Source organism: Vombatus ursinus, unplaced genomic scaffold, assembly GCF_900497805.2.
Source record: "Vombatus ursinus unplaced genomic scaffold, bare-nosed wombat genome assembly UNPS02014794.1, whole genome shotgun sequence".
NCBI classification, from domain to species: domain Eukaryota; kingdom Metazoa; phylum Chordata; class Mammalia; order Diprotodontia; family Vombatidae; genus Vombatus; species Vombatus ursinus.
In genome coordinates, this window is record NW_020954572.1 from 22,771,557 (window position 1) to 22,797,307 (window position 25,751).

Here is a 25,751-nt window from a genome sequence, read left to right on the forward strand (position 1 = left end):
GAAATAGAGCTCTCTTTCAGGGAATTTACAATCTTAATCCAGGGTGGAGGATATCTTTGCTTCTCCTATGATACTCACACATTACTTGAGGGGTCCTTGAACATTACTTCTAGCTGTCCCTGTTATAATAACCAGCTGGTTCCATGGTCATCAATTCCTGAGCTGAGGCCACTTGACTTCCACTTACAGATTGAATCTTTCTGAGCCCAGGGACCAATCCGACCCTTAGGCAGGTGACATTTAAGGACCCATAAATTTATAGTCCTGTCAGCTTAGGAACAAGTCATTGTTCTACTCTCTTTCTGGCTCTACTATGATTAAATTTGTGTGGAACCCCAATTAGAGTAACAGTGACTTGTTCCCCACTGTTGCCCTAAGCTCTTGCCCTGGCATGCTGCCCCATGTTCTAGTTCCTCTGGGTTGGGGGCCTTGCTTTATTTTTGCTAGTAGTCCTTGGGACTAGAACCATACCCTGCTCCACCGTGGGTCTGTCCTATGACCGGCTATCAAACATCCATGATGCCAGTTGGCTGCTTGCTTGGACCTTTTCTAACTCTTATCTTTCTCCAGCATATTGTCCCCTCTATGATCCCTCCTTTCTCACTAAACTTCTCTCTCCCTATCTACTATCTTCTTCCCTTCTGCCTACAAACATGCCTATGTCTCCCCCATCTTTAGAAAACATTCACTTGATCCACCCATCTCCATTAGATACCACCCTACATCTCTCCTCTCTTTTGTGGCTAAACTTACCAAGAAGGCTGTCTACAATAGAAGCCTCCACTTCCTGTTGCCTCATTCCTTAACTTTCTCCAGTCTGGCTTCTTACCTCATCATTTAACTGAACTGCTCTCTCCAAAGTAACCAATGATCTCTTAACTGCCAAACCTAGTGACCTTTTTTTAGTCTTCATCCTTCCTGACCTCTGCAACCAAAGAAAACGTCAGTCATCTTCTTTATATTCTCTCTAGGTTTTCAGGACAGTGCTTTTTCCTGCTTCCTCTCTTACCTGACCTACTCTGTGTCTGACCTACTCCCTTTCAGCCTACTTTGAGTCTCTACTATGGATCTTTCTCTAGATTGCTCCCACTAACCGAGAGGGCCTCCAGAAGTTCTGCTCTGGGCCCTCTTCTCTTATTCCTTATGATATGTTGCTTGATAATTTCATCAGCTCCTGTGGATTCAAGTAATTCTGAGATTTATTTGTCCAGCCTTAACCTCCCTCCTGATCTCCAGTCTCCCATCTCCAACTGCCTATCAGACATTTTGAGCTGGATGTTTCATAGACATCTTAAACTTAACATGTTCAAAATTGGACTTATCTTTTCCCCCAGACCCTCCCTTCTTCCTAATTTACCTATTAATGTTGAGGGCACTACTATTCTCCCAATCACTCAGGCTCACAACAAAAATGTCATCCTCTAATAATACCTACCTCACTAGGGTTACTGTAAGGATCAAATGAGTTAACTAACATATGTAAAACACTCTTCAGACCTTAAGGTGCTATGTAAATGCTAGCTATTGTTGGTATGCTATTGTTATTATTATTATTTCTCCTAAAAACAAACTCTATGTGCTCCAATGTTCATCATCCTATTCTAGCAAATTCCTAATATGAAAAATTTGAGTCTTGTGGAGTCAGAAGATTTTTTTCACAGTTGCTTTCCTTTTGTTCATGCTTAATGAAAATTTAGGTTTGAACAGCAGAAATAGCTTGGAGACACAGTCTAAAGATCTGAAACTGATGGTGTTTTACAGGACGATATTCAATCACTTCTTTATTTACCATGAGATCCATTCCATCATATTCAACTTTTATGTGGCATTTCTTTATTGAGGCACTGGAAGGTACTGGGCTGACTCATGCTTCCTAGATTCAATGGGTGTAACGATGTCAGGTCTGCTGCAGTGAACAGTATCAGTCTCACTATTACATTGGGATTTCTTTAAAATATTCCATTTGCAAATCCTCATTCAAAGTATGCATTCTTTTCTTATTCTTTGTATTAATTTTGACACTGAAGTAATACTTTATAATTAAATTATTTTTAATGCGTCAAGCAACTTCAAACTACTAAACTGTCAGTTTTCCTATTGAACTGTAACTATGAGATTAGGTATTGTGTTTTATCTAAAATTTATATCTCAACCAAAGTCTATCACGGTGGTCAGCAAAGAGTAGAGATTTAATAGTGGAAAATAAAATCACTCAAGCAAGGTGAACTGGAGACCCTAATGCCAGAGGGCAAATTTAATCTCATAGATATCACTGAGACTTGTCAGGATGAGACCCATGACTACACTGTGGCTCTGGAAAAGTCTACTTTAGGCAGAAGAGACAATATAGTTAAAAGATTGTGTGTGTGTGTGTGTGTGTGTGTGTGTGCATGCATGAGTGCCTATTGTGGGGTCTGGGGAAGAGTTCCAAATTGCTTTCCAGAATGATTCCAGCATAGCTCCAGCAACAGTGCATGAGTGTTCGTGTTTTCCCAAAGCCCCTCCGACATTTTCATCTTTGGTGCATCTTTTCTGATGTAGGAATAGAGTCAATGTCTGGGGAGCCATCAGCAGCAGGGTCCTTAGTTGTTCTGGGGTGGCCCCATAGCAAACGGAATGCAAGCACAGTCAGGCTGGGACTGCTACAGGGGTGAGATTGTGGACATTCATTTAGTCTATATGTATGTGTTCTGCCAACTGAGAACCATTTGGGGCTATCAGGATGTGCTACTGATTTCTCACAGACCTTAATACATTCAGAATTTTAATGAGATCCTGAATGAGAATTTAAAAGACTACTTAGAAGGTATCCTATGAGATTTGCCAGCCTTTATTGATATCTCTGTGCAATGAAACAACTGAGCTGATGTATCTGAAGATCTAGGTTTGAATCCTGGTTCTGCTACTTCCTGGTAACCTTGAGTAAGTCATGGAATCTCTTGGGCCTTCCTCATTTTTAAGATGAAGAGGTTGGACTTGATGATTTCCAATTCTTCCTAAATCTAAGTTCAGCTGTAAGTCCGTAATATCTATGCCCTCACTGGTAGGTGTGAGTCAATTCCTTGGGTATATGTAAAGAGGCTTATTATGTGCCTCCTCCTATGTAAAGGACAGTGGATAGAGCACTGGGCTTGGAATCAGGAAGACTCATCTCCAGGAGCTCAAATTCTGCCTCAGACACTTATTAGCCATGGTCATGTCACTTAACCCTGTTTGCTCTTCATCTGTCAAATGAGCTGGAAAAGGAAATGTCAAACCACTCCAATACCTTTGCCAAGAAAACCTCAAAACAAGGGTTATGAAGAGTCAGTCACAAGCGAAACGACTGAACAACAATGGACAGGAAAGGGAAGGATGGTAACCAGTTACCAAAAACAGGAAGGTTGGGCATTGATCTTTGTGTTAGGAAGGTAGTAACTAAATGCAGTAACCCTGACAAGGGCACCAGCCTTACTTTCTCTGAGATTGCCCGTAGCCAGTCTATAACACCTGAGCCAGGGTTTCTAAGCTGCCTCATATTGTAGAATTTGATACAGGAAAAAAGGCATTTGGATTTGAAGATGGAGGACCTGCCTCTCACTACCAAGGTGACCTTGGGTCAAATGCTTAGGATTAAAGGACATCTAAGGCCCTTTCCAGCTGTAAATCTGTGACCCTGTGACTACACTGTTAGAAAGAAGAACCAGAGTCAGAAAGCCTGATGAGAATTGTTTGGCAGAGTGGTCTAGTTCTCTGGTTACCTAAGCAGCATTCCCTGTGTATTTTTGTGTTCTCTTTGTTTTGTGTGCCTTTGAGAACCTTGTGTCATAGACTGTATAGCACAAACTGCCAGAGTCCTCAAGGCACAAACTATATACACTAGTGTCCCAAAAATCTTAGTGCAGTGTTAAGTTTTCACATCCTAAAATGGCACCAAGACTTTTGGGGCAGGCTGTATCAAAAGGCTTTAGCAATGATGATGCTGTGTCACAATCACTGACAGCTGATTCTTATTAGGACTTGGGCTCTTCCCAGTTCTCTTGAGCATGTATCATGTCTGTGTCAGAGATTTTAGAGTTATTTCAATCAAAAAACATCTATTAAGTGCTTGGGACCCTGAAAGATGATTCTATGATCTTATAATAGAGTTGATATTTTAGGCCCTAGGCCAAGTGCCATTATTGATTAAGGACTGATAATTAGACTTACCTATCACAAATATTACTTTGGCTATCGAGTGAAGGTTAGAGAGGGGATAGCTTGGAGGCAGTCCGTGACCCATTAGAACAGTATAAGCAGTCAAGTATACAGTGGAAAGATTTGCAAATAAGCAATTTGGGTTGAAGTCCTCATTCTGTTAACCTGCTGGATGACCTTAGATAAGTCACTTTCCCTCTGGGCTTCAGCTTCTTCATCTATAAAGGCAACTTGGACTAAATGATTTCCAAGTTATCTCCTATCTCTGAAGGTTGGTGCTCTAAAACTTATCAATAAGCTTTGCAACAGGCTATTGTGAATGCATCACTGGAATTCAGGGGATAGGTACAAAATTGGGAATCAGATTGATGGGCTAGATAGCTGAAGTAAGTAAGGATGGTTTTGTCAAGGGAGAAATCAGAGAGTAAAGTAGCCCAAGGTCACTGTGCTGGGGCTGACCACACTTAGGGAGCAGGAGGAAGACCTAAAAGGGAGCATTCGGGGAGATGGACAACCAGAATAGAGCAGTGTAGTGGAAGCCAAGGTTTCTGGGAGCATCACGAAAGAAATAATCAATAGCATTAGCTATTCTCAAGTATTAGTGTAAAGGAATATTTTATTTGAATATATGATTTCTAAGACCAATGCCTTTTCTTTAAACAATTCTAACAATGTTTCAACTGAATTCAAGTTTATCTGTTGAAAATTTCCCTTTTTAAGGCATTTTTTGAAGATCCTAAGCCAGAACTTTGGCTCCAGTTCTTCCGTAATGCATTTCCATTATTCAATTCCAGACAGAAGGGGAAGAATATAGGAATATATAAGCTGCAAAAAGCTTTTTGTATTTCTGTCAGAATTTGGAAAAAATATTGGCAAATGTAAGAGTAATTGTGGAAGATTGCCCTTTATGTGATTATCTCCAATTTGTCATATGTGTTTTGTTTGTACATAGTTGTTTGCAAGTTGTTTTCCCCAGTTGATTGTGAGCTTCTTGAGGGCAGAGCCTATTTTTGCTTTTCTTTGTATCCTCAGCACTTAGCATAGTGCCTAGCATATAGCAAGCACTTGATAAATAGTTGTAGATGTGACAATGTTATTTATAGCAATTTGGATCCTGTAGAGAGAAGGTGGGGGTGTAGGTGTAGGATGGAAGTGTGTAAGATTTATTTTATTTTTATGAATTATGTGGACCTTTGAAAGGCAAATTAAAAATTATCTTGGATTTTTTTTTGTCACAATGGGATCATCTGGATGACACAAAATCTTCAAAAGTATTCTTCCTACTTTGCCATATAATGACTTTTATAATGAATTTTATTTCTTTAAAGGATATGTTCCACCTCATATAGCAGCCCATTCCATTTTATTACATTTCTCACCAGAATGTTTTTCCTTATACTGAGCCCAAATCTACCCACTGATAATAGCTCAACCTGTTGTAGACATAAATAAGTCTAATTCTTCCACATCTCCCTTCACGTATTTGGAGACAGCTATTACGTCCTGCCTTCCTTTCCTCCTTCCTCCCTTTCTCCTTCTTCCTCACTTTATTTTCTTCCCTTTTCCTCTTTCTTCCTTCTTCCCCTTCCTTCCCTCTCTTTCTCCCCTTCCACTTTGAGAACAAAGGATAAACAAGTATCCCCTTCCTTCCCTTTTCTTCCTCTCCTTTCTTCCTTCTCCCCTTCCTTCTTCCTTTCCTCTCTTCCTTCTTCCCGTTTCCTTCTCTCCTTTTCTTCCTCTCCTTCCTTCCTTTCTTCCTTCTCTCTTAATTTCTTGAATTCCTACACCTTGGTGCGAGTGAGGAAAACTAAAACCAAAACCAACCAACCAACCAACCCAACACTTAGACTTCAAGTCAGAGGATCTGAGTTCAAATCCAATTCTACCTGGTAAACCTTTTAATCCCCCAGGGCCTCAGTTTCTGCGTCAGGAGAGGATCTCGCAGGCTCCTTCCAGCTCTGGTTACGACGGGGCGAGGCAGGAGGCGCCCCACGAGGCTGGGATGGGGCGGGGGGAAGGGCGTATGCCTCGAGAAGGCCGAAACAAGCAAAAAAGGGCCATTATGGAGTAACTTTGGATGGCAGTGAAAAGCTGAGCCACGATATGGACCTGGGTTCCAATCCGGGAGACGTCATAATCAGTAAATAGGGAATTTCCGCCAAGGGTGACAGCGCGCCCTGCCTCCTCCCCAGCCTCCCCCGCCCCCCAGCTCCAGATCCACTAGGGAGCAGGTTGAGTCCCCACTTCTCGGGGAGGACAGGGCGGTTCTCCTATCGCGAGAGTTAAGCACTCGTGGCCCGGGAAACTTGCTTGCGGTTGCCAGGGGAACGCTTCCGCGGAGAAAGTTTGTGACGTAGCGTGCGCAAAAGGGCAGGTTCTGTTTCCACTTCGGTCCAGATTACGTTACGTGCACAACCGTCGGGGACTAAATCCTGTTTCTGTGAATTCAGAGGTGGGTGAAAGACTCGGACGCGATTGGTGAGGGGGCGGGACCGACCCCGCCTAGACTGACCAATGAAGGGCCGGGCCTGGAGGAGTGTTTGGGCTGCTTTCGCTCCGGCAGAGACTTGGGGCGGAGTCTGTGAAGAGGGTAGAGGATGTCTCACGGGTACTAGTGATGGGGCACGACTATGTTGGAAATGTCTGTGGAGAAGAAGGGCTAGTTTACAGGTATTTGTATAGACGAAGGGGGCAGGGGCTATGTTAGGAGTCCAATGAGAGGGTTGTGTGAAGGCAGGGCAAGGCGTGACCATGTCAAGTCCAATGAGAAGACGGGGCGGGACCACGTCTAGGTTGTCCGCTAGGCTAGGGGGCGGGGAAATGCCAGAGGCCCAATGAGAGGGCAGAAGTGAGCCGTTAGTCGTGCCAATGAAAGGACTAGGGCGGCAATGTGGGGGTGGGGTGTGTCTCTGAAGGGGAGGAGTTATGTTGGGAGTCCAATGAGAAGAAGGGCGAGGGCTGCCAGGTGGTGCCGTGGGTGGAGTTCAAATATGATCTCAGACCCTTACTAGCCATGTGACCCTGAGCAAGTCACTTAATAGCCCTGTTTGCCTCCGTTTCCTCATCTGTAAAAAGAGCTGGAGAAAGAAATGGCAAAAACTCTAGTATCTTTGCCAGAGTAACGAAGAGCGGTCGTGACTGAAAAAGACTAAACAATGAAAATCACTAAGGGAAAACTGATTTTCTGCCGCCCTCCTCCGTATCACTTTTATATTCCCTGATGCTCATCTATTTTGAGAATGGTCCAGAATTTGAATAATTCTGTTACAAAACCATTTTTAAATTAAATTGTAAAATTTTCAACTGGCAAGCATTTTTTTTTCTCCCTTCTCCCTCATCATGGAGGGGAAAAAGAAAAGCAAAATCTCATAACAAGCACAGTCAAGCAAAACAAATTCCTATGTTGGCCATGTCCAAAAATGTATGATTCCATCACTTCTCTGTCAGGAGGTGTAGAGCATTTCTTGTCATTGGTGCTCTGGAATCATGGTTGATTATTGTGTTGATCAGAATAACTAAGACTTAAATAAGCACCTTTATTTGATCAGTAAAGTGTAATTGAACTGCAGTTTTTTCCCCTCCACTTTAAAATACATATATCTTCATTTGCTCTAAACCAGAAACAGTTGTAAAGGTGGACTGACTCAATTCTGTTCTAAATCATGCCATTTGAAAGAGTGGTTCTTCCTAGCAAAGACATAAATTTAAACTAGGGAATACAAAGAAGTGAGCAATGGGTAATGTCTTTTGCTGTCAGAGGGCTAGTGTAGAAAACATTTTACTGAATTGCTTGAATTTTTAGACTGAAAACTTAACACTTGAAATTTCATAGAATATAATAATGGGAAAATATAAATTAAATAGTTTTCAATACTAACCTGGTACAAACAAAGCATAAGAGTGATTTGGGTTAGTGAGGAACCCATTACACATACCCTGAACTACCATGCAGACTTCCATTTTCTTGTAATATTTATTTTAAAAATCAATATGCTGTGATTTGAGCATCATCTCAACATAATTAATAGGGAGCTGGCCTTGGAGTTATGAAGACCTAGGTTCAAATCTTCCTCACATATACTGGTTTTGTCTCATTGGGCAAGCCAGTTAACATCTCAGTGCCCCTGGCAATCTCATAAGTGTATCAATTGCAGAGCAGGTGCTAACCTGCACTTTCCTCACTGACAGTTTCATATACCAATGAAATCACAGGTCTAGCTTAAAAAAAAAAAAGCTACAATTTATGGCAGGTCAGAGCTCAGTGATTTGACACAGCTACTGATGTCAGTATTTCAATAATGGGCACCACATTTTAAAAGGAACATGCACATCTAGAGGTGGGTGATTAGTATTAGGAAGTTGTTGAAAACAGATCTTATTCCCTTCCATGTACTCTGTGATCCAGTGATACTGGCCTCTTTGGGTTCCTTGAACAAGACACTGCATTTCTGTACTCGGGATTATTCACTGTGTCACCAATATCTGGAATTCTTTGCCTCATCTGTGCTTCCTGACTTCCCTGATTTCTTTCAGGTGCCAACTAAAATTCTGCCTTCTGCAAGAAGACTTTCCCCATCCCAATTAATGCTAATGACTTCCCTCTAATTATTTCCAATTTATTCTGTATATAGTTCTTGCATGTTATCTCCTCCATTGGACTGTGAGCTTCTTAAGAGCAGGAACTGCTTCCCCCTTCTTTGTATCCCTAGTGTATAGTACCAGTGCCTGATACATAGTAGGTACTTAATAAATGCTTGTTGACTTGACATATGATTACATGAAAATGAATGGTTGAAGGAACTGAATATATTTATACCGTACAAGATATGACAGTGGAGACATAATAGCTATCTTCAAATATTTGGAGGGATGTCATGTGGAAGAAAAATCAGTCTTATTGCTGCCTAAATAGGTATCTACCTCAATGCAGAAATTGTAGATGTAAAAACCTAAGTTTTATTATGTTTAAGCCTGGGCTCAGATATAAAAAAAAATGAACAATGATTAAGATTCCAACAAGGCTTCTTATAGACAAAATTATGTCAATGTGACAATTCTTTTACATATTGCAGTCTTGTACATTCCTCTTAGGCCATGAAAGTTTAAAAAAAAGTTAGATTTATGACATTGGAAGAAACATTTGGATTATAAAAGTTGAACAAATTTTAGTTAAGCAAAATCTCATACATCCCCTTAGGAAACAAACCTAGTTAAAAAGACTTTAGCTAAACTAAGTCAGGTTACAGATTAAAGTACATTTAGAGAATTCCCAATTGGCTGATTTAGAGGGAAGATTTATGTGCCATCAAGTTAACCTGTGAGAGCTGGTATCAGGGAAATCTTTACTTAATCAGTTAGCTAGGGGAGCTAACAAATAACTAAATCATTTGGAGAGCTTCAACTCCCCTTTGGCTTTTATGGAGGAATATCAGACAGTCTTCCCTTAATATTATTATTCTAAGAGTCAGATTTTGTTGAGGTTGCAGTGGGAGAGCTGGTTCGGAGTCGGTAAGAATGCCAAGGCCAGAGTCCTTCTAAGCAGGGCTTTACTGTGGTAAAAGCAAACGGAACCAACCAGTTCAGGATACTGGTTGGTTGGGTGGAAGGGGAATGGGGACTTGCTTATATATGAGAGCTAAAGGGGGAGTAACTTATGTAAATTTGCTATGGCATAATCTTTTGCTGTGCAAGCAAAAAAAAAAAAACATTTGTACCTGTGCTTTGCTGGGTCTTCCGGGTGGCTATCTTGAAATAGCTGTACTTTCACTCTCGAGAGTCCCTTCATATTCATGAAATGTTAATGGGGGCTTTGACATCACAAAAGGGCAGTGAGGAGTCTCATTGCTTGGTGGGCTTGGGAAAGTCCCTTGACCACAAGGTTGCTAGTGGTAGGGTGGATTGCAGAGTGGTGAGGTTGCTTATTCAGCATCTGGGGAAGGAGTTGTCTGTGCAGCAGATGGGGGAAAGGGCTAAGAATATAGGGGAAAGGGTTGCCTAAGCAACATATAGGGAAAGGATGGGGCCTCATTGCTATGGGGGGAAAATAGGACTTTGCTGTTCCTACTCCAAGGTGAGGATTAATATTTACAGAATTCAGGCTTTTAGTTAAACAGAAGTTGTAGGAGGAGGAATGCCCTGAATAATAAAATTTAATGAAAGAAAATCAAAATTCCCACAACAAGACTAAAAGTCATAGAACAATTGCTAATCTTCAATGGCAGTCTCCTTGTTCCCAATAAATCACAGATTTGGACACCACCCCCAAAATGAGAGAACAAAATGACTATCGACCATTTAGAGTCTACTGTAAAAAGATATTTAAGAAAACTCAAAGTAAACTTCCAAATCTTTTTCTCCTGGTCCTTCATTATTACTTTATAAAGTAGGATTTTAAAAATGTTGCTGACTTTATGTATGGAAATGTTACAGAAGCTATGTACCCTGAATAACAAGAGCTAAGTGGATCAGGAGGTATGTTTAATATGCTCTAATTCCATATATGCAATCAGTTGTCAAGTCTTGTTGATTCTACAGCTCCAGCAGCTCCCAAATCGGTGTATTTCTCTCTACTCATAATAGAACCATGTTAGTTCAGTGCCTTATCATCTCCCATTTAAACTATTGGAATAGTCTCTTACTCTCCCATCTGCAGTCCATCCTCTATACAATACCTAGTATCAGACTTATACAGAAATCGTCTGCATATTGACTACAAATTAACATTATTTATATTGTATTTATATTTATTTTGTTAAACTTTTCCCAATTACATTTTAATCTGGTTCTGGCTATGTTGGAAGTTTTGCTGGCCTCGAGTTTGCTACCCCTGCTCTATACTGTTTTCTAATTCAGGGCTTTTTAAACTTTTTTCACTTGAGACTGCTTTTTGGGTTTTGGCAGTGTTCTGGATTACATGGCCTGAGGGCATGCACACTGCAAAGTGCACATGCTTTGTCTTCAGAACCAAAGCTGCAGTGAAGTTGTACATCTTGGATTCATTACATATTTGATTTTTAATTAATTTTTGGCCCTTATGTGTTCAGAAACCTTTTACTATTGCCAAAATTTTCATGACCCCATATGGGGTAGGAGACCCATATAATTGATGTTCTAACTGATGGTCTAATTGATGTTTTTAAAGCACAGGTCTTGACACTTCCCTGATCAAAAACACCTCATTGGCTACACATTCTCAACCTGGCTCCAACTCTTCTTTCCAGACCTGTTATGTATTACTCCCTATCATGAACCTAACTGGCCTATTTGCTCTGCCGCCTACACAGTAATTCTGTTTTGTGTTCCCGTAACTTTATAATGTTCTTCTGCTTCATCCCTGCCTCTTGAGATTCTTAGCTCTCTTCAAGGTTCAGCTCAGCTGCCACCTCTCTCAAGAGGTCTTTCTAGATTTTTTTGTTAGCATCCCCCTCACCTATTTTGCATTCACTTTGCATATATCTTGAATTTACTTATCTCTGTCCATTTTGTATCCCTCAGTAAAATGAAAGCTCTTAGAAGGCAGGGGCTGTCTTTGTATCCACAGTACTTAGCACAATGCCTGGACTTGACAAATACCTGTTGAACTGAGTGGATTCTGTGAATGGAATCTTGGAGGAAAAAGTAGAAATTTAATCTCACTTGCAACTGGCTAGTGTAAAAATTACTTAGAAAAATATGAGGAATGAGTTCTTTAAAGATTAAGTAAAAAAGAATTGAAGAAAACAAAAGAACTGATTGAATATTTTCCTTTGACATCAAGTCTCAGCCACATTCATCTATAGTTGGAGTGAAATTAAATGTTAGTTTTTGTCACATGCAGAGTACCCAAGTGGATAGCAGGGCTTAGCTATGTGACCATATGAATTTGACTACTTGTGGCAAAAGTCTTGCCTTACAGATCAACCACTGTTAAATACACTGGGGAGGTAATGTTCCCTGTTAATTTGTGTCTGAGGTGATTTTGTTTTGTATGTTTACTGGAATAAACATTTTTTAGAGCAAACTCAGTAATGCTCCCAGACATCTTCCTACTGATGGAAATATTTTCCATCTCTTGCCTCCAGCCTAGTATAAATAAACCCCAAAACAAAATAGGCTTCACTTCATTAAAGGGAAGTGAATCTCACTGTGCAATCCTTTCTTTTTAGGCTATAAAACTACAAATTTGGGGATCTATCTCTCTACTTAGTGGATTTTTTTTTTGTTTTGGTGGGGGGAAGGAATAGTAATCTTCCATGTAGAACTATTTAACAACAATATGTTGGGAGACATTCTTTCTGTTTCATTATTTTCAGGAATAGGAACAATGGAAACTGAAGCCTAGGTCATTTTCTGAAGAATTTTTAAGCTTAAGGAAAGTGAAAGACAGACTTCTGGTTACTATTTGATGTTGGCTTATCATTGGTACTTAGAATAAGCTTATGACTTTATTGACATGTATTTTCTGTGTGCACAAAATGCTTCTGTCTCATTGCTGCTTTTAAAAGGGACAATGTCTTCTTTGACAGGATGTTTAGGGCAGTTACAAGATATGTGACCTTTTAGTAAATTTTGACATTTTTCATATTGTGTGTGTTATCCAGGGTGATCCATCATGCAATAATAGCAATGTCAAGGCCTGTCCCTAAGCCCAAGCCTTTCTAAAGAACCACAGTGATGTTGGGATAAATGACCTTTTCATTTATGAGATAGACAGGGTCAACACATTTGGGTCAAATAAGGCAATAGCCTAGGAACACTCAATAGCTCTAAGACAAATATGTTATACCTGCCTCTGTTCTTTTTCCTTTCCTACTTAAATACTTTTGTGTGGACTCTTTCTTTGCTCTTCACAAAAAGAAAGGGGAATGTTTTGCATGAAAATGCAGAAAATTATATTATTATGCCTAAAGGGGAACAATCACTTGCCTTTCTCCATTCCATTGTGTTTCTCCAGAGAAAGAAATTCTTTTAATGAATGCTGAATGCAAATTAAGGTGATAGGTTCCAGGGAGAGTGAAGTTGAAATTTATACACTCATCCTTGGTGAAATTAGAAAATATATAAAGTATTAAGAGGAAAAAATCTTGAACCTTCCCATTTGCTTCCTTGTCTGTTTTCTCCCCTTCCCCTCAGACACATACACTTGCCTAACATTGTTGTGTGACCCTCATCAAATTTCTGATCAAAGGATGCATTCTAGAGTTTAGGGTGAATTTGAAAAACATTTTTTTTCCAGCCAAAAATGAGAAGAGAGATTTGTGAAGTGAGTCTAGAGGAGGGTAACTAAGATTGTGAAGGACCAGGAAATCATATTTGAAGAGACTGGGAAGTTTTAGTATGAAGAAAAGAAAACTAAGGAGGGAAAGAGTAGCCAGTTTCAAATAAACGAGGTAATGTCATATAGAGGGGGAATAAGCATGAAGACAAAACTGAGGACTGTTGGGTGAAAATTACAATGAGACAAGTTTTGGCTTAGTAAAAAAGAATATTCTAAAAATAAGATGTTCACCAATAAAATTTCCTGGCACGTGGTGAGCTCTGTATTATTAGGGGTATTCAAAAAGAAGTTAGTTGACCATTTACCAGCAATGCTATAGAAAGAATCCCTGGTTTGAGTAAATGATTAGACCAGATGACTTCCTTTAAGAAAGTAATTTTCAGTTCAAAGATTCAAGTAACTATGATGCTCTGATATAGTGAGGAGTGCACTTGTTAAAGAAGAGGATGTAGTAAAGGCAGGATGAGAAGAAACAGAGTGCTCTTATGAAATGATTAACTCAGGGGAAAGCTTGCATCAATTCTGGTTGGGATGGAAGAGCCTAGTAAGTATTAGAGGAAGGACATGGATATTATAAACATTTCTTTTGGTGACCAGTAATGTCAGTTGTAGGCTGTCAGTCCACATCAGTACTTTATTTGTGCCTTTTGCCAGATCAGTCACCCCATGGAGTTAAAAATTTTGCACGGTGGCAATACCAGTCCATAGAATGAATTGTTTAGATGCAGGAGAAAAGTCTACAGTCTGACTCTATCAGCCATATTTTTTTATAGCTTAAGATTTTGTAATATTCTGTAGGTATTAATTATTTAAACCCATGATGACATAACTTGATTTTTTTGGTCTTTCAGGATTTTGATGGATATTATAAGAGGAAACTTGGATGGAATTTCACGACCAGCATCAAATTCAAGAATTCATCCTGAGAGCAGAAGTTCAAGTGCTTCTTTGGAAGTCTTGACACCAGAACCAGTGTCTATTAAGGTAATTTTTTTTTATTGGAAGTGATTTCAACTTGTCCTCTTTAAGCAATTGTGAAAAGCTAAGATGATTGTTAAGAAGCTATTTGAACTTCTCAAAAGAAGTTCTCTGAACTTCTCCGCCACGTACACATACATTCAAGAGGTTTTTTGTATGTTCTAGCATCATTGGTACTAAATAGAACCCTCTTATTCCTCTTTTGGATATTTCTTTTTTTATACTTTACTCTTTCCTGGTGTACTTTGGTGTAAATTTTATTTTAACTAAAAAGAATGACATTCAGACAGTTACTTAATAGGCTTCCATTGACTCATGATATACAAAAGGTATAGTATCTAATAATTGAAGATGATTTTGGTAATGGGAATATGCCTCAGTGCTTGATAGGTCCATTGCCTGTATGGCTCCTGTGTTTTGTGATCTCTTTTGGTTTGTTTAAAATAATCAAGTAATCATTTTAGGCATTTGTTTTCTCATCTGTAACAAGTGAAGATTTATATTTGCTCTTATTAAGATTAGAAAATAAATTAATTGATAAAATGGTTCCAAACACAGATTCCTTCACACATTTGAGAAACATTTATCATAATCTCCTATGTCTAAGACATTTTGGTAGGTGATGAAAGATAACAATAATTAAATAGGTAACATTTATAGCATGCTTCCCATGTGCCAGGCACTGTGTTAAGGGCTTTGCTGTTATCTTATTTAATCCTTGCAGCAACCTGGGAGGGAGGTGCTGTTATTACCTCCATTTTACAGATGAGGAAACTGAGTCTGAGAGAGGTCAAGTGACTTGCCCAGGATCATATAGCTGGTAAGTGTTGGAGGCAGAATTTGAATTCAGGTGTTCCTGTCTCCAGGTCACTCTATCTACGGAGACACCTAGCAGCCATGAAGGAGACATAAAGAAGTATAAGACATGGCTCCCGCCCACAGGGAGCTTAAAGTTTAATAGAAGAGAGAAGACATTTACTTCAGTAAATATAATACAAATTGAATTCATAAGAATGGTATAAAATAAAGTGATATAATTGGTCAGAGAAGGAAAAGAGCATTTTCCGGCACAAGGGATTAGAAGGGCCTCAGGTAACATTTGAGCTGGGTGGAAGGCAGGAGGGCAGTTTAGGAATAATAAGGGGTAATCAGGGCAGAGTACTGGAGTCTGTGAGATTCAATTAACCTTTTTTTTAATTGCCTATTACGTGCAGGGCACTCTGGAGATGCAAAGACAAATGTGCCCCTGCCTTTAAAGAGTTTGACATGCTGACAGCATGTTCAGTTTGAAATATCAGTAGGCAGTTCGAAATGTTCAACTGTAACTCAAGAGAGACACAATAGGGCAAGTTATATAGTTTTTGGAGCCCATAGAGATGATAATTAAACTAGAGAGAGAGTGAGAGAGAGACAGAGAGAGAGAGACAGAGACAGAGACATTAGACACAGACACACACACACACACACACACACACAGAAAGAGGGAGAGAAAGAGAGAGAGAGAGAGAGAGAGAGAGAGAGAGAGCAGGCCTTGGAGGACCGCCAGTTAGGGGGCATGATATGCAAGATGGTCCATCATGGGACATTGGGAAAGAACAGTCAGGTAGGACAGCCAAGGGACAGCAATGTCACAGAGAGGAGAGAATGCTCAACAATGTCAGAGGCTATAGAGAGTTTGGGAAGGATAAGGACTGAGAAGAAAGAGGCTGGCAGATTTGGCACTGAGGAAAGATCCTTAATAACTTCAGAGATGGCAGTAACTTTTAGGAGAGTTATTGGTAACTATTTTTTCATGGTCTAAATGTACCAGTTGCATGTTTTTATGCCCTGTTGTGCATGGCTGGTCTGTTTGACTCTCTAGTTTCCTTAAAACTTGCTACAGTTGTACTGTTCCTCATGGCTACATTAACCCTTCATGGAAACAACCTTCTCTGAGCTATGGTGGGCAGAGATCAGATCTGAGGGGGGCAAGACTATTATTCTTTTATTTAAGACAATAAACATTTAGCAAGCACCTGCTGTGGGTGAAGCACTGTGCTGATGCTGGAGACACAAAAATAAATGAAAAATAGTACCTGTCCTTAACAAGCTTACATTCTGCTGAGGGATACAACATGTAAACAAATGAGTAAATACAAGATAATCTGAGGAGGCAGAGAGTACTAATAACCAAGAGGATCAGGAAAGATTTTCTGTAGAAAGTGGCACCTTAGGTAGCATTTGAAACTAGGCCTTAAAGAAAGCTAAGGATTGTGTGAGGCAGAGGTCCAGGCTTGAGAATGAGCCAGGGCAAAGCCATGTAGGCTGCAGATGGGATGCAAAAGTCAGAGAATAGCAGGTAGGTCAGTTTCTCTGGAAAATAAACCGTGTGAAGGGCAATAGTGTTTAGAAATATCTGGCAGAGTCAGAGTGTGAAGGGCTTTAAGGCAACAAACATTGATTTTTAAAATTCCATAGGATTATAGGACCTAAAACACATAGGATTATAAAGGAAAGCAACTATATTGAAATAGTTATCACACTGATATGGTTAAAAATGTTTATGGGCCCCTCATGTAGAGCTGGAAGGGAACTCAGATAACAATTACCAACCTCTTTTTATAAAAGGGCGCTTTGAGGCACAGAATGATTAAATTACTTTCTAGGGAATTGTTAACTTTTCATTAGAAAAAAGTCTATCTTAGATTTTTACACAGGCAAACAGGACATTGTTACATTTCTTTTTTTTTTCCTTCTGTTTTGCTATAAGGTTAGAGAGGATGGAAAAGAAAGAAGAAAAGAGATAAAGAGCTGATAAGGAATGCTAGAAAAACAAGATGAGAGGTTCCTTCTTGCTAGGTCAGAAGCAGATAAAGTTTTCTCTAGTTAGAGAGAAATCAGAGTGTGGATGGAAGAAGCAGCTGGGTAGGGATTTTTGATAAAAGTCTCAAATCATATTCAAAAAATCCAAACTAAAGAGTTCATATTTTATTTTAGAGGTAACGGGGGGAGCCACTGAAGATATTTGAGCTGGGGAGTAAGATAGTCAGACTTGTACTTTAGGAAGATGATTTCGGCGTCTATGTAGAGCATGGATTGGAGAGGAACAGAGAGATAAGTTTTCATTTGTGAGAATTTAAGAGCTGTATCTGTACTCTTGGCCAATCAGAAAGCCGATGGGATGGCCTTTTAGCATAGGCACAGATAACACAGATGTGCCTGTAGGCATAGCTAGTATTTTACTTTGAAAAGAGGTTTTATTTTTCTCAAATTCTTGTTCGATTTTCATGGTTTCTGAGTTCAATGGCGGGAAATTTAAGCTACATTCATTCAATTGATTTCAACAAACATTAAGTACTTACTATATGCACACTGTTAGTGTTGCAAAGATTAAGAATGATGCAGTCCTATCCTTTAAAGAGCTTAAAGCCCATTGTGGGAGCCTAACACGTATAGTACAAGGTGGCCTGTGGTGCAAAGGGGAGACTGAGACAAAGGGCTCTCAGGAAAGGTGGAGAGAGAGACAGTTTTTTCTTAGCCCAGTAATATGGGAAGGAAGCAGTAGAGGATAGGGAGGACGGGGACTGGAGAATATAGAAAAGGATGGTGGTGATGCCAATTAAATACAATTTTTGTGAGTTGAATGATTTTCAGAACTCATGTACAAATCTGTTAATGTCTAACTCAAGGGCTTTCTTTCGTTTTGGTCCCTACTCACCTTCAGTGGATATACAATGTGTACTGATAGCCATACTGTTTCATTATAATTATCTTATAACCATTAAATTCACAGTGAACCACATTTTCTTCTGAATGAATGATCCCAGTTATTTATTTGGAACATAAGTCTTTTATTATCCCCAACCACTTAACTATTTTGGTCATTCTTTTTTTTATGCTTCAAAATCTTTACATCTTATCTAAGTTTTGAAGCAGAAAATTAAACATATTACACTAATAAAAGCCTAACCAATTTTGAATGTAGAAGGAAGATTGGTACATAGTTTTGATATGCAAGCACTATATTTGTGACATACATTCTTGAATTATGATATTTTAAAAATAAGAATTTTAAAATAACTAACATTGCGTTATTGACTTGTATGTACAGTACTTCAGGAGTATGAAAAATCCAAGATTTTGTTATTGTTAAATCACAAATTTGGTCTCCTATAAAAAGGATAAGGTTCATGCAAGTTAGGTTAGTGATTCCTTGTTAGTCAGATTGAAGGAAAATCCATCCAAATTTATGCTTTATTAAAACTGAAATAGGCATATATGTTGTATATGGTCTGCTATTTTCTAGGAATGTGGTATTTATAAAATCTTATCTTGCAAGGCAAATTGCATCCCCTCTATACTTTACTAGATGACTTTATGAGTTACTGGTCAAAAATATTTCTCATCTGGTGTCTAACCACTTGCTCAGGAGTCTCTCTGTACTTGGACAACTGACATACCATCTGTGACCAGGCCTGAAGCTTTTCCAGCTTAGCAGGACCTGCCAGAACTTGTGCTCCTCCATTGGCAACTTTTCAGGAACCTGGAGTCACATCTGTTCCATGATGTGGTGATAAAATAGGACTTCAGTGTAGGTGCATTTTTAAATGCTTATCAATATGGTGATGTAGGGTTATTCCACAGTTAAAGAATAGAGAAGGGTTTAAAATTATGGACCTTTCAAGAAAAAGATACACATATGTCATATGCATTAGGTGATAGGAATTTCGGAGTTTATTTCGAAAAGTAAAGTCTCATGAAAGTTGTTAGACTAGAATAAGGAAAATTCATGACAGTTTGTTTGAGATTAATGGTGAGTCAAATGTACGTGGTCCGCTTTTTTAAAAAAAAAAATAATGTGTATCTTATGCTTCCTAAATAAAGAAATTAAAGTTGATTTTGTGTAATTTTTTTACTTCTCTGAATCCCAGAATGGGAAGGGACTTGAGAAGCTGCTCCACCTTACTACCTAACTAACCCCCTCTCCAGAGTCCCTAGCAAATGGTTGTCTAGCCCTCACTTGGAGACCTTAACGAAGGGGAAGCCATTCCTAGCTGAGGCAACCCATTCCACTTATGGGCAACTCCACCTTATGTCAAGCTGAAACCTGCCTTTTTTTTTTATTATTTCCTCCTATTTGGTTAAACAGAACAAATCTTCAGATACTTGAAGACTGCTCTTATGGTCCCCTGCCGAGTTGTCTCTTTTCAAGGCTAAACAGCCCACATTTCTTTCATCTCTTCTTTTTTGACATGGACTTGAGAACCTTCACTATTCTGGAGATTGATAAGATGGAGAATTTCCACAGAAGGAAAACCAGTCATAGAAAGATGTGGAGGCACCGGAGTTTTCACTGATTTGCCCAGAGTCCCATGGTCAGTAGTTGTCATCAGGGACTGGAACTCAAGTCTTCTTAGCTCTGAGGCCAACTCTAATCACTGCCGTACTCTGTCTTTCCTGGGAGAATCTAATGTGGTCATTTGGGTCATGGAGAAAGCAAGTATAATAAAACTTTGGTAGTTTTACCTCCTCTTCCTTCTCTGTTGTGATTGTCTAATGCTCCCGAGCAATGGCCCATCTCCTCTTTTCCCCAGTAAAGCTAAAAATCAACTTTATTTTGGGACTATTCTTAGTATTCTTTACCAGATTCAGCTTATTAATGTTACTTACACTAGTATTGCTTCAGGTTTTGGAAGAGTAAGGACTAAATTACTCCTAAATTCACTAGAATTTTGGTAAACTTTGGTTAGAAAAATAAATTCTACTTTAAAATGTTTTCTGAAATTCAGTGTAGCTTCTGGGACTCTATCATACAAGGGTCCCTAGAAAAGTTGCCCCAGATTTAAGGCACTCTGGGAGTCAGCACTTACCCAGAATCATAGCTTACAAGTTCTGTTATCCAGTCAGAAGGGCACATTAGTTACAAACAACAGGTTGTTGTTGTTGTTGTTGTTGTTGTTCAGTTGTTCAGTTGTTTCAGTTGTGTCCAGCTCTTCACGACCCCATTTGAGGTTTTCTTGGCCAAGATGCTGGAGTAGTTTGCCATTTCCTTCTCCAACTCATTTTACAGGGGAGGAAACTGAGGCAAACAGGGCTAAGTGATTTGTCTAGGGTCACACAGCTAAGAAGTGTCTGAGGCAGGATTTGAACTCAGAAAGATGAATCTTCCTGACTCCAGGCCTGGCCCTCTATCCACTGCATTACTTAGGTGCCCCAAAATGTTTATAAGGAAGCATTTACTTGTTTAGGGAGAATAACTAGTATAGTATGGAAATATTGAAGAAGGAAAATGGGACAGAGAGGAAGGTAGGTATATGATGGGAGTATAGACTGAGGGTCAGAAAGAAAATTGGTAATGTGAGAGGCAATAGTAATTGGGAAGAGAGGAGTCAGTAGGTGTGGAGTACAGGGAAGATGGCTGGAAGGCAATTGGGGTTTGGGTACTTGGGAGCAGGACTCCTAAGTGAAATTGTACAGTAGGCAAAGTATGGCTCTTCTTTCTTTAGACTTTTCATCCCTTCCCTAGTCCCCTAGGTACTTAGCACTCTAATGGTCTTTCAATCTAAATCTTTTCCCTCTTCCTAATCAAAATCTGATCTGACAGAAATTCATTTGTGTTATAATAAGCTATTAATTAATTTGTTTATGGTATATTATAGGCTCTCTACTTTGTGTTCCACCTCTCCTCCCATCCCAAGTACTGAGTGCCCACAGAATTACGATAATGTGCATCAACTACTCAAGTACCAGAAGGAAAAGGAAAACTGTGTGATGACATCTTTGTTGTTTTTTCCTACAAAAAGATTGACCTTTTAATTGATGGTCTTTGCCTTTAGTTTTTCTTTTAATTCTGTGTAAAGTTCTGTCAATCTTATATCATATGCCTACATATTCTTAAGGATCAGCCCCACCGAATTTAGCCTCAGAGATATGGCAGCCGCTCTATAGGAATAGAGTGATCCTGAGACTTGAGGTAGTGGGGACTTTCATAATAGCCCTTGGAGGAGTTAGGAGAACCACATAGATCCTAAGGTAGGAGAGAAGTATGGTGCTGTTTTTTCTGCTGTAGTATAGTGCTGCAATGCCCAGCCTCATGTAGAAACCAAGGACTGGAGGTCTAACCGGACAGAGCAGAGAGACAGGCTGTCAGTCTCTGCAGGGATCAAAACTTGCCACTCAGCCAGTTAGACCTGAGAGCAAAGATTCAGTGGGATGAAAGTGATCTTGAGAGATCAATGACTCCATTCCCCTGTCTTCAGATAGATCATACAGTGCATCCTAGAAATAATACAGGCTTATTTAAAAACAGCTTTCAGAGAAAATAATTTTCTCATGTTCATCAGGAAATGCATACCAATGTTTAGCATACTCACTATTAGGAAGTTCTTTGTAGTTAGCTAAACTAAGTCTGTCTAACATAAGATCAGTGTCTGTCTATCTATCTGTCTCAATCAATCAAATAAAATCCTATAGTAAACATTTTTTTCTTACTTTTCCCTCAGTAGAGATGGAGAACATTTGATTTGATTCTGCACAGTAACCTTGAATATTTAAGCTTCCTCTCAGCTTTCCTTTCAGGCTAAGTGGTGACAGTTTCTTCTACTTATCTAATAGGTGTTCTTTTTTAGTTCTTTGCAAATCTTGGCATCTCACTAAGCTTTCTCTGTCCTTGGTGTGTGCATAGCTAGGTCTGGGTTCTGCTCTGCTGCATTGGGCAAGGGTAGTGGTATTTCTGTGTTTCCATGTGTGTGTGTGTGTGTGTATATATATATATATATACATATATATAATATACACACACACACACACATACATATCATTAATTTCCTCAACATATGGAACTCCCTTTGTGACACTTGTGTCCACATATATATATAGATAAACACCTAGAGATGTTTGTATGTGCATTTTGATTTTTCAGGTTACTGCTTTTACTAGCATCTAAGTATTTATTTAAAATATAAATTATATTTTAAAAATACAACTGAATCTGAAATTTATTTTTAGGTTGATCCTTCAATCAACTTGAATAGTAGTAGCCAGCAGAGCAATATAGAAAATTACAATTTCAGGGAAAGTAATAGCATTAATGGTAAGAAGAAACATGATACTCAGAAGGTTGACCACAATTTACATGAACAGACCAAGGCTTCTTGCACTGAGTATTCAGGTATGCTAGTAGGCTAATAATAACCACAAAGGCTACATTCTAAAAACAAAAGATATTGAGTGAGATTATCAGCTTGAATATTGCGAGTCTCTGAGGATGGTGACTGGGGGTATATTAAAGAAGTCCATGAACCAAGCCATTGAGAAAATTGAAAGAGTAACTTGGAAGGTGATAGATGACAACAATAAGAATAGGCATAAATAGATTACATTTGCTTTAAAAGGGGAATGGTTGTTGAAAGATGAAGGTAGAAAAACTGTATGGAAGTAGCATGGGAAGGGAAGAATATGCCGATTTTCTCCTCCTAACTCTGTGTGTGAATGTAGGGTTATAGAGAGAGTGGCCTTTAGGTTAGGGAGCTATGAGGTATGTGGTATTCTCATGGGAAAGCCAGGTTTTAGCTAAAGCTTGTAGGTAGGATAAGTTTAGTTGAAACATTAGGGGATGTAAGGGAGTTTGAGAATAGGATGGATTTTCAAAGGACCACAGTGAATGAGGTAGGAGACTGCTGAACTGTGGTGGAATGTGCCTGAGGAAGAAGACTGATCAAAATAGAGATGAGGGTTCAAAAGGAGATAGTATGGACATCCAGCTTGCATCGAAGGTAGTAAGGCTTTGATTGGGGCTGGGAAACCAAGTATGTTGGCAATATGGGAGGCTGATTCACTGGGCAGAACTTAAATCATAGAAGAATTTGAAGAATTAACCTGCCTCAAAGTTCTAAATGGAATATGGTGTTTCAGAGCATATCTACGCAAAATCTTGCCTGCAAGTGAGCTTCTGACCTTTATGGTGGCTTTGGAGCTTCTGAATGGGAAGGGTAGCTGACATAGAGAATGTATGGAGAGACATGGACATGAGCTGGACAGGGTGAGAAACATGGAGGGAAAATTCCTAAAGCTTCCTTCAAGGAATTCAGGGATTTTGATCTTTATGGCTTGAGGAAATGTCTATCTATGCTGATATAATCATGTATACATCGAAGTATAAAGAAATATAGTATTAAGCATTAGGAAAAAATGTTAGTTATTAAAATACTGTTACATATTAATTTAGTAGAAAGTATTCTATAAATCTTTACATAAATCTGTGAGGGATCTGTGATTTTTAGCAGGTCCTATGTAAATGCCAGCAATGATTATTATTATTATTATTATCATTAATTTCCTCAACATATGGAACTCCCTGTGTGACACTTGTGTCCACATTAATGCAGATTGCAGTCTATTTAAAATTTCATAGATTGAGAGTTGCCTGGGACTCTAGAGGTTAAGTGATTTATACAGGTTCATATAGTAAATATTAGAGATGGCATTTGAACTACCATCATCATAACTGTACCCATGATGATAAGTACTTATCTCTAACCCAATAATCTATACATGATGAGAAACTGCCTCTCTTCACAAACCTCTGTATGATTGAAATTATATGATAAGTATAACTTATTAATACAATTTATTAATCACACTCATAATAACAATATAATAACATAGTGCTTTAATCTTGATAAAGCATTTTTTTTTACTGTAATCCTCTGTAGTACTTTATCCATCTGTGTACTTTATAGATGAGTAACCTGAGGCTTAAATGGTTAAAATGACTTAGGCTATGCAGATAGTAAATGTTGGAGTCAGGACACAAACCCAACATTTCTATTTCTTATGTATGAATTTTTACTTAGTTTTACTTAATTTTTGAAAGACTGAATATTGTCATTTTTGTTTTTGCTTGATTACAAGAACTTAATTCCAGTCTGATTGCTTCAGAAGATGAATATGAAGTTCAGTATTTCACTCTCTTTGATATGCCTAAGGATATCCTAAGCCAAGTGAAAGAAGGTAGTATGGTTTAGGTTTGTTGTGGGCCACAGTTCAATAAGACAAATGTCGTTGTATTTATCTTGCTATGGTAGCTGTATAAACTGTGTAAGATACTTTTAAATACCTGATCTTTAGACCACCCAAGTAGACTCAAGCTGAGAATGTTAGGAATGGCAGTGGGGAATTACAGATGTTCCACTGGCTGCATTAAGTGTTGCAGTACCCATTCATTAATAGGGCTGATATTCTTGGAGACTCCTCCCCTTCAAAAACAAAGTGACCCCATTAGGGGGAATGTGATTGATCATTTGGACTTCTCAGAAGCTGTGACTTCTTTCTTTCATGTAACTATATAAACTCCTGCTGGCTTAATCTGGGAAGGCTAAAAAAAACCCAAAGTAGGTCAATGTTTGATTATTTCCCTGCAAGGTTATTACTTTTAGTCATGTTTAATTTAAAATTTGAATAATTTCAAAGGCCCTAAGTGGTCCCAATTTCCTAGAATTTAATGTTAAAAATAAAAACTCAAGGAAATTCCTGAGTAACTAAATGAAACATTTCCTAAAAGTTTTTTTTTTTAAAGATTTCTCTGTTCACATATAGAACTTTATTCATTGTAATGATAATAATAGTTGATACCTGTATAGTGCTTTGTGGTTTGCAAAGCATTTTATATCCTTTATCTGATCCATATCTCATTCTCACAGCTACTTTAAGGCAAGTATTACAGGTATTATTTTGTTCCATCTTACTGATGAAGTAATTGGGACTCAGAAGTAATGTTGTCATTAATCTCTTGCTGATGGTGACGTAGCTTATAATAAGCATCAGAGGCAGGACTCCAACCTATGTCTCTTGGCTCCAAGTTTAGTAGTTACTTGGGTCTGTGTCTTATTTCCCCTACCATAGTATAAGCTTCTTCAGGCCAAGTTCTGTTCTTTTACATCTTCCTATAGCCAAATGTGACTATATATATGTGTGTATATGTATGTATATATGTTTATATATTTATAGCTTCCAGTATAGTATAGTGAAAAGATTCTTGATCTGTACATCAGAAGAAACCTGGGTTTGAATTTATCTTCTGCCATTTATAAATTATATTATCATGGACAAATCACACAATCTCTCAGAGCCACAGTTTCCCTATCTAATGAATGGGAATAATAATATCTATCTGACAGAGTTTTTGTGAGGCCTGATTGTAGGTAAGGTACTTTGTAAACCTTATGATGATGTGTCAAATGTTGGCTATGATAATAGTAATTATTATTATTGATGTAGCCCTTTAAGGTTTCAGAAGTTCCTCCCAACAATTCCTAAGAATTAGGTACTGCAAATAATCTTGTTTTCATTTTATAGAAGCAGC

General features: G+C 38.7%; 1 protein-coding gene across 2 annotated transcripts in view; it reads left to right on the plus strand.

The window, feature by feature from the left end:
* Window positions 1-6,487: 6,487 nt before the first annotated feature.
* Window positions 6,488-25,751, plus strand: part of FSIP1 (fibrous sheath interacting protein 1) — a 263,273-nt gene continuing 244,009 nt past the window's right edge. The window contains exons 1-4 of one of the 2 annotated variants that reach the window (XM_027870092.1): window positions 6,795-6,846; window positions 14,284-14,416; window positions 22,397-22,559; window positions 24,302-24,400. In XM_027870092.1, coding sequence (XP_027725893.1) covers window positions 14,291-14,416; window positions 22,397-22,559; window positions 24,302-24,400 — 388 coding nt within the window. In that variant the 5' untranslated portion in view covers window positions 6,795-6,846; window positions 14,284-14,290. Of the gene's footprint in view, window positions 6,629-6,794; window positions 6,847-14,283; window positions 14,417-22,396; window positions 22,560-24,301; window positions 24,401-25,751 lie in introns of those variants that run through there. The other variant, XM_027870093.1, reaches the window with a different exon arrangement.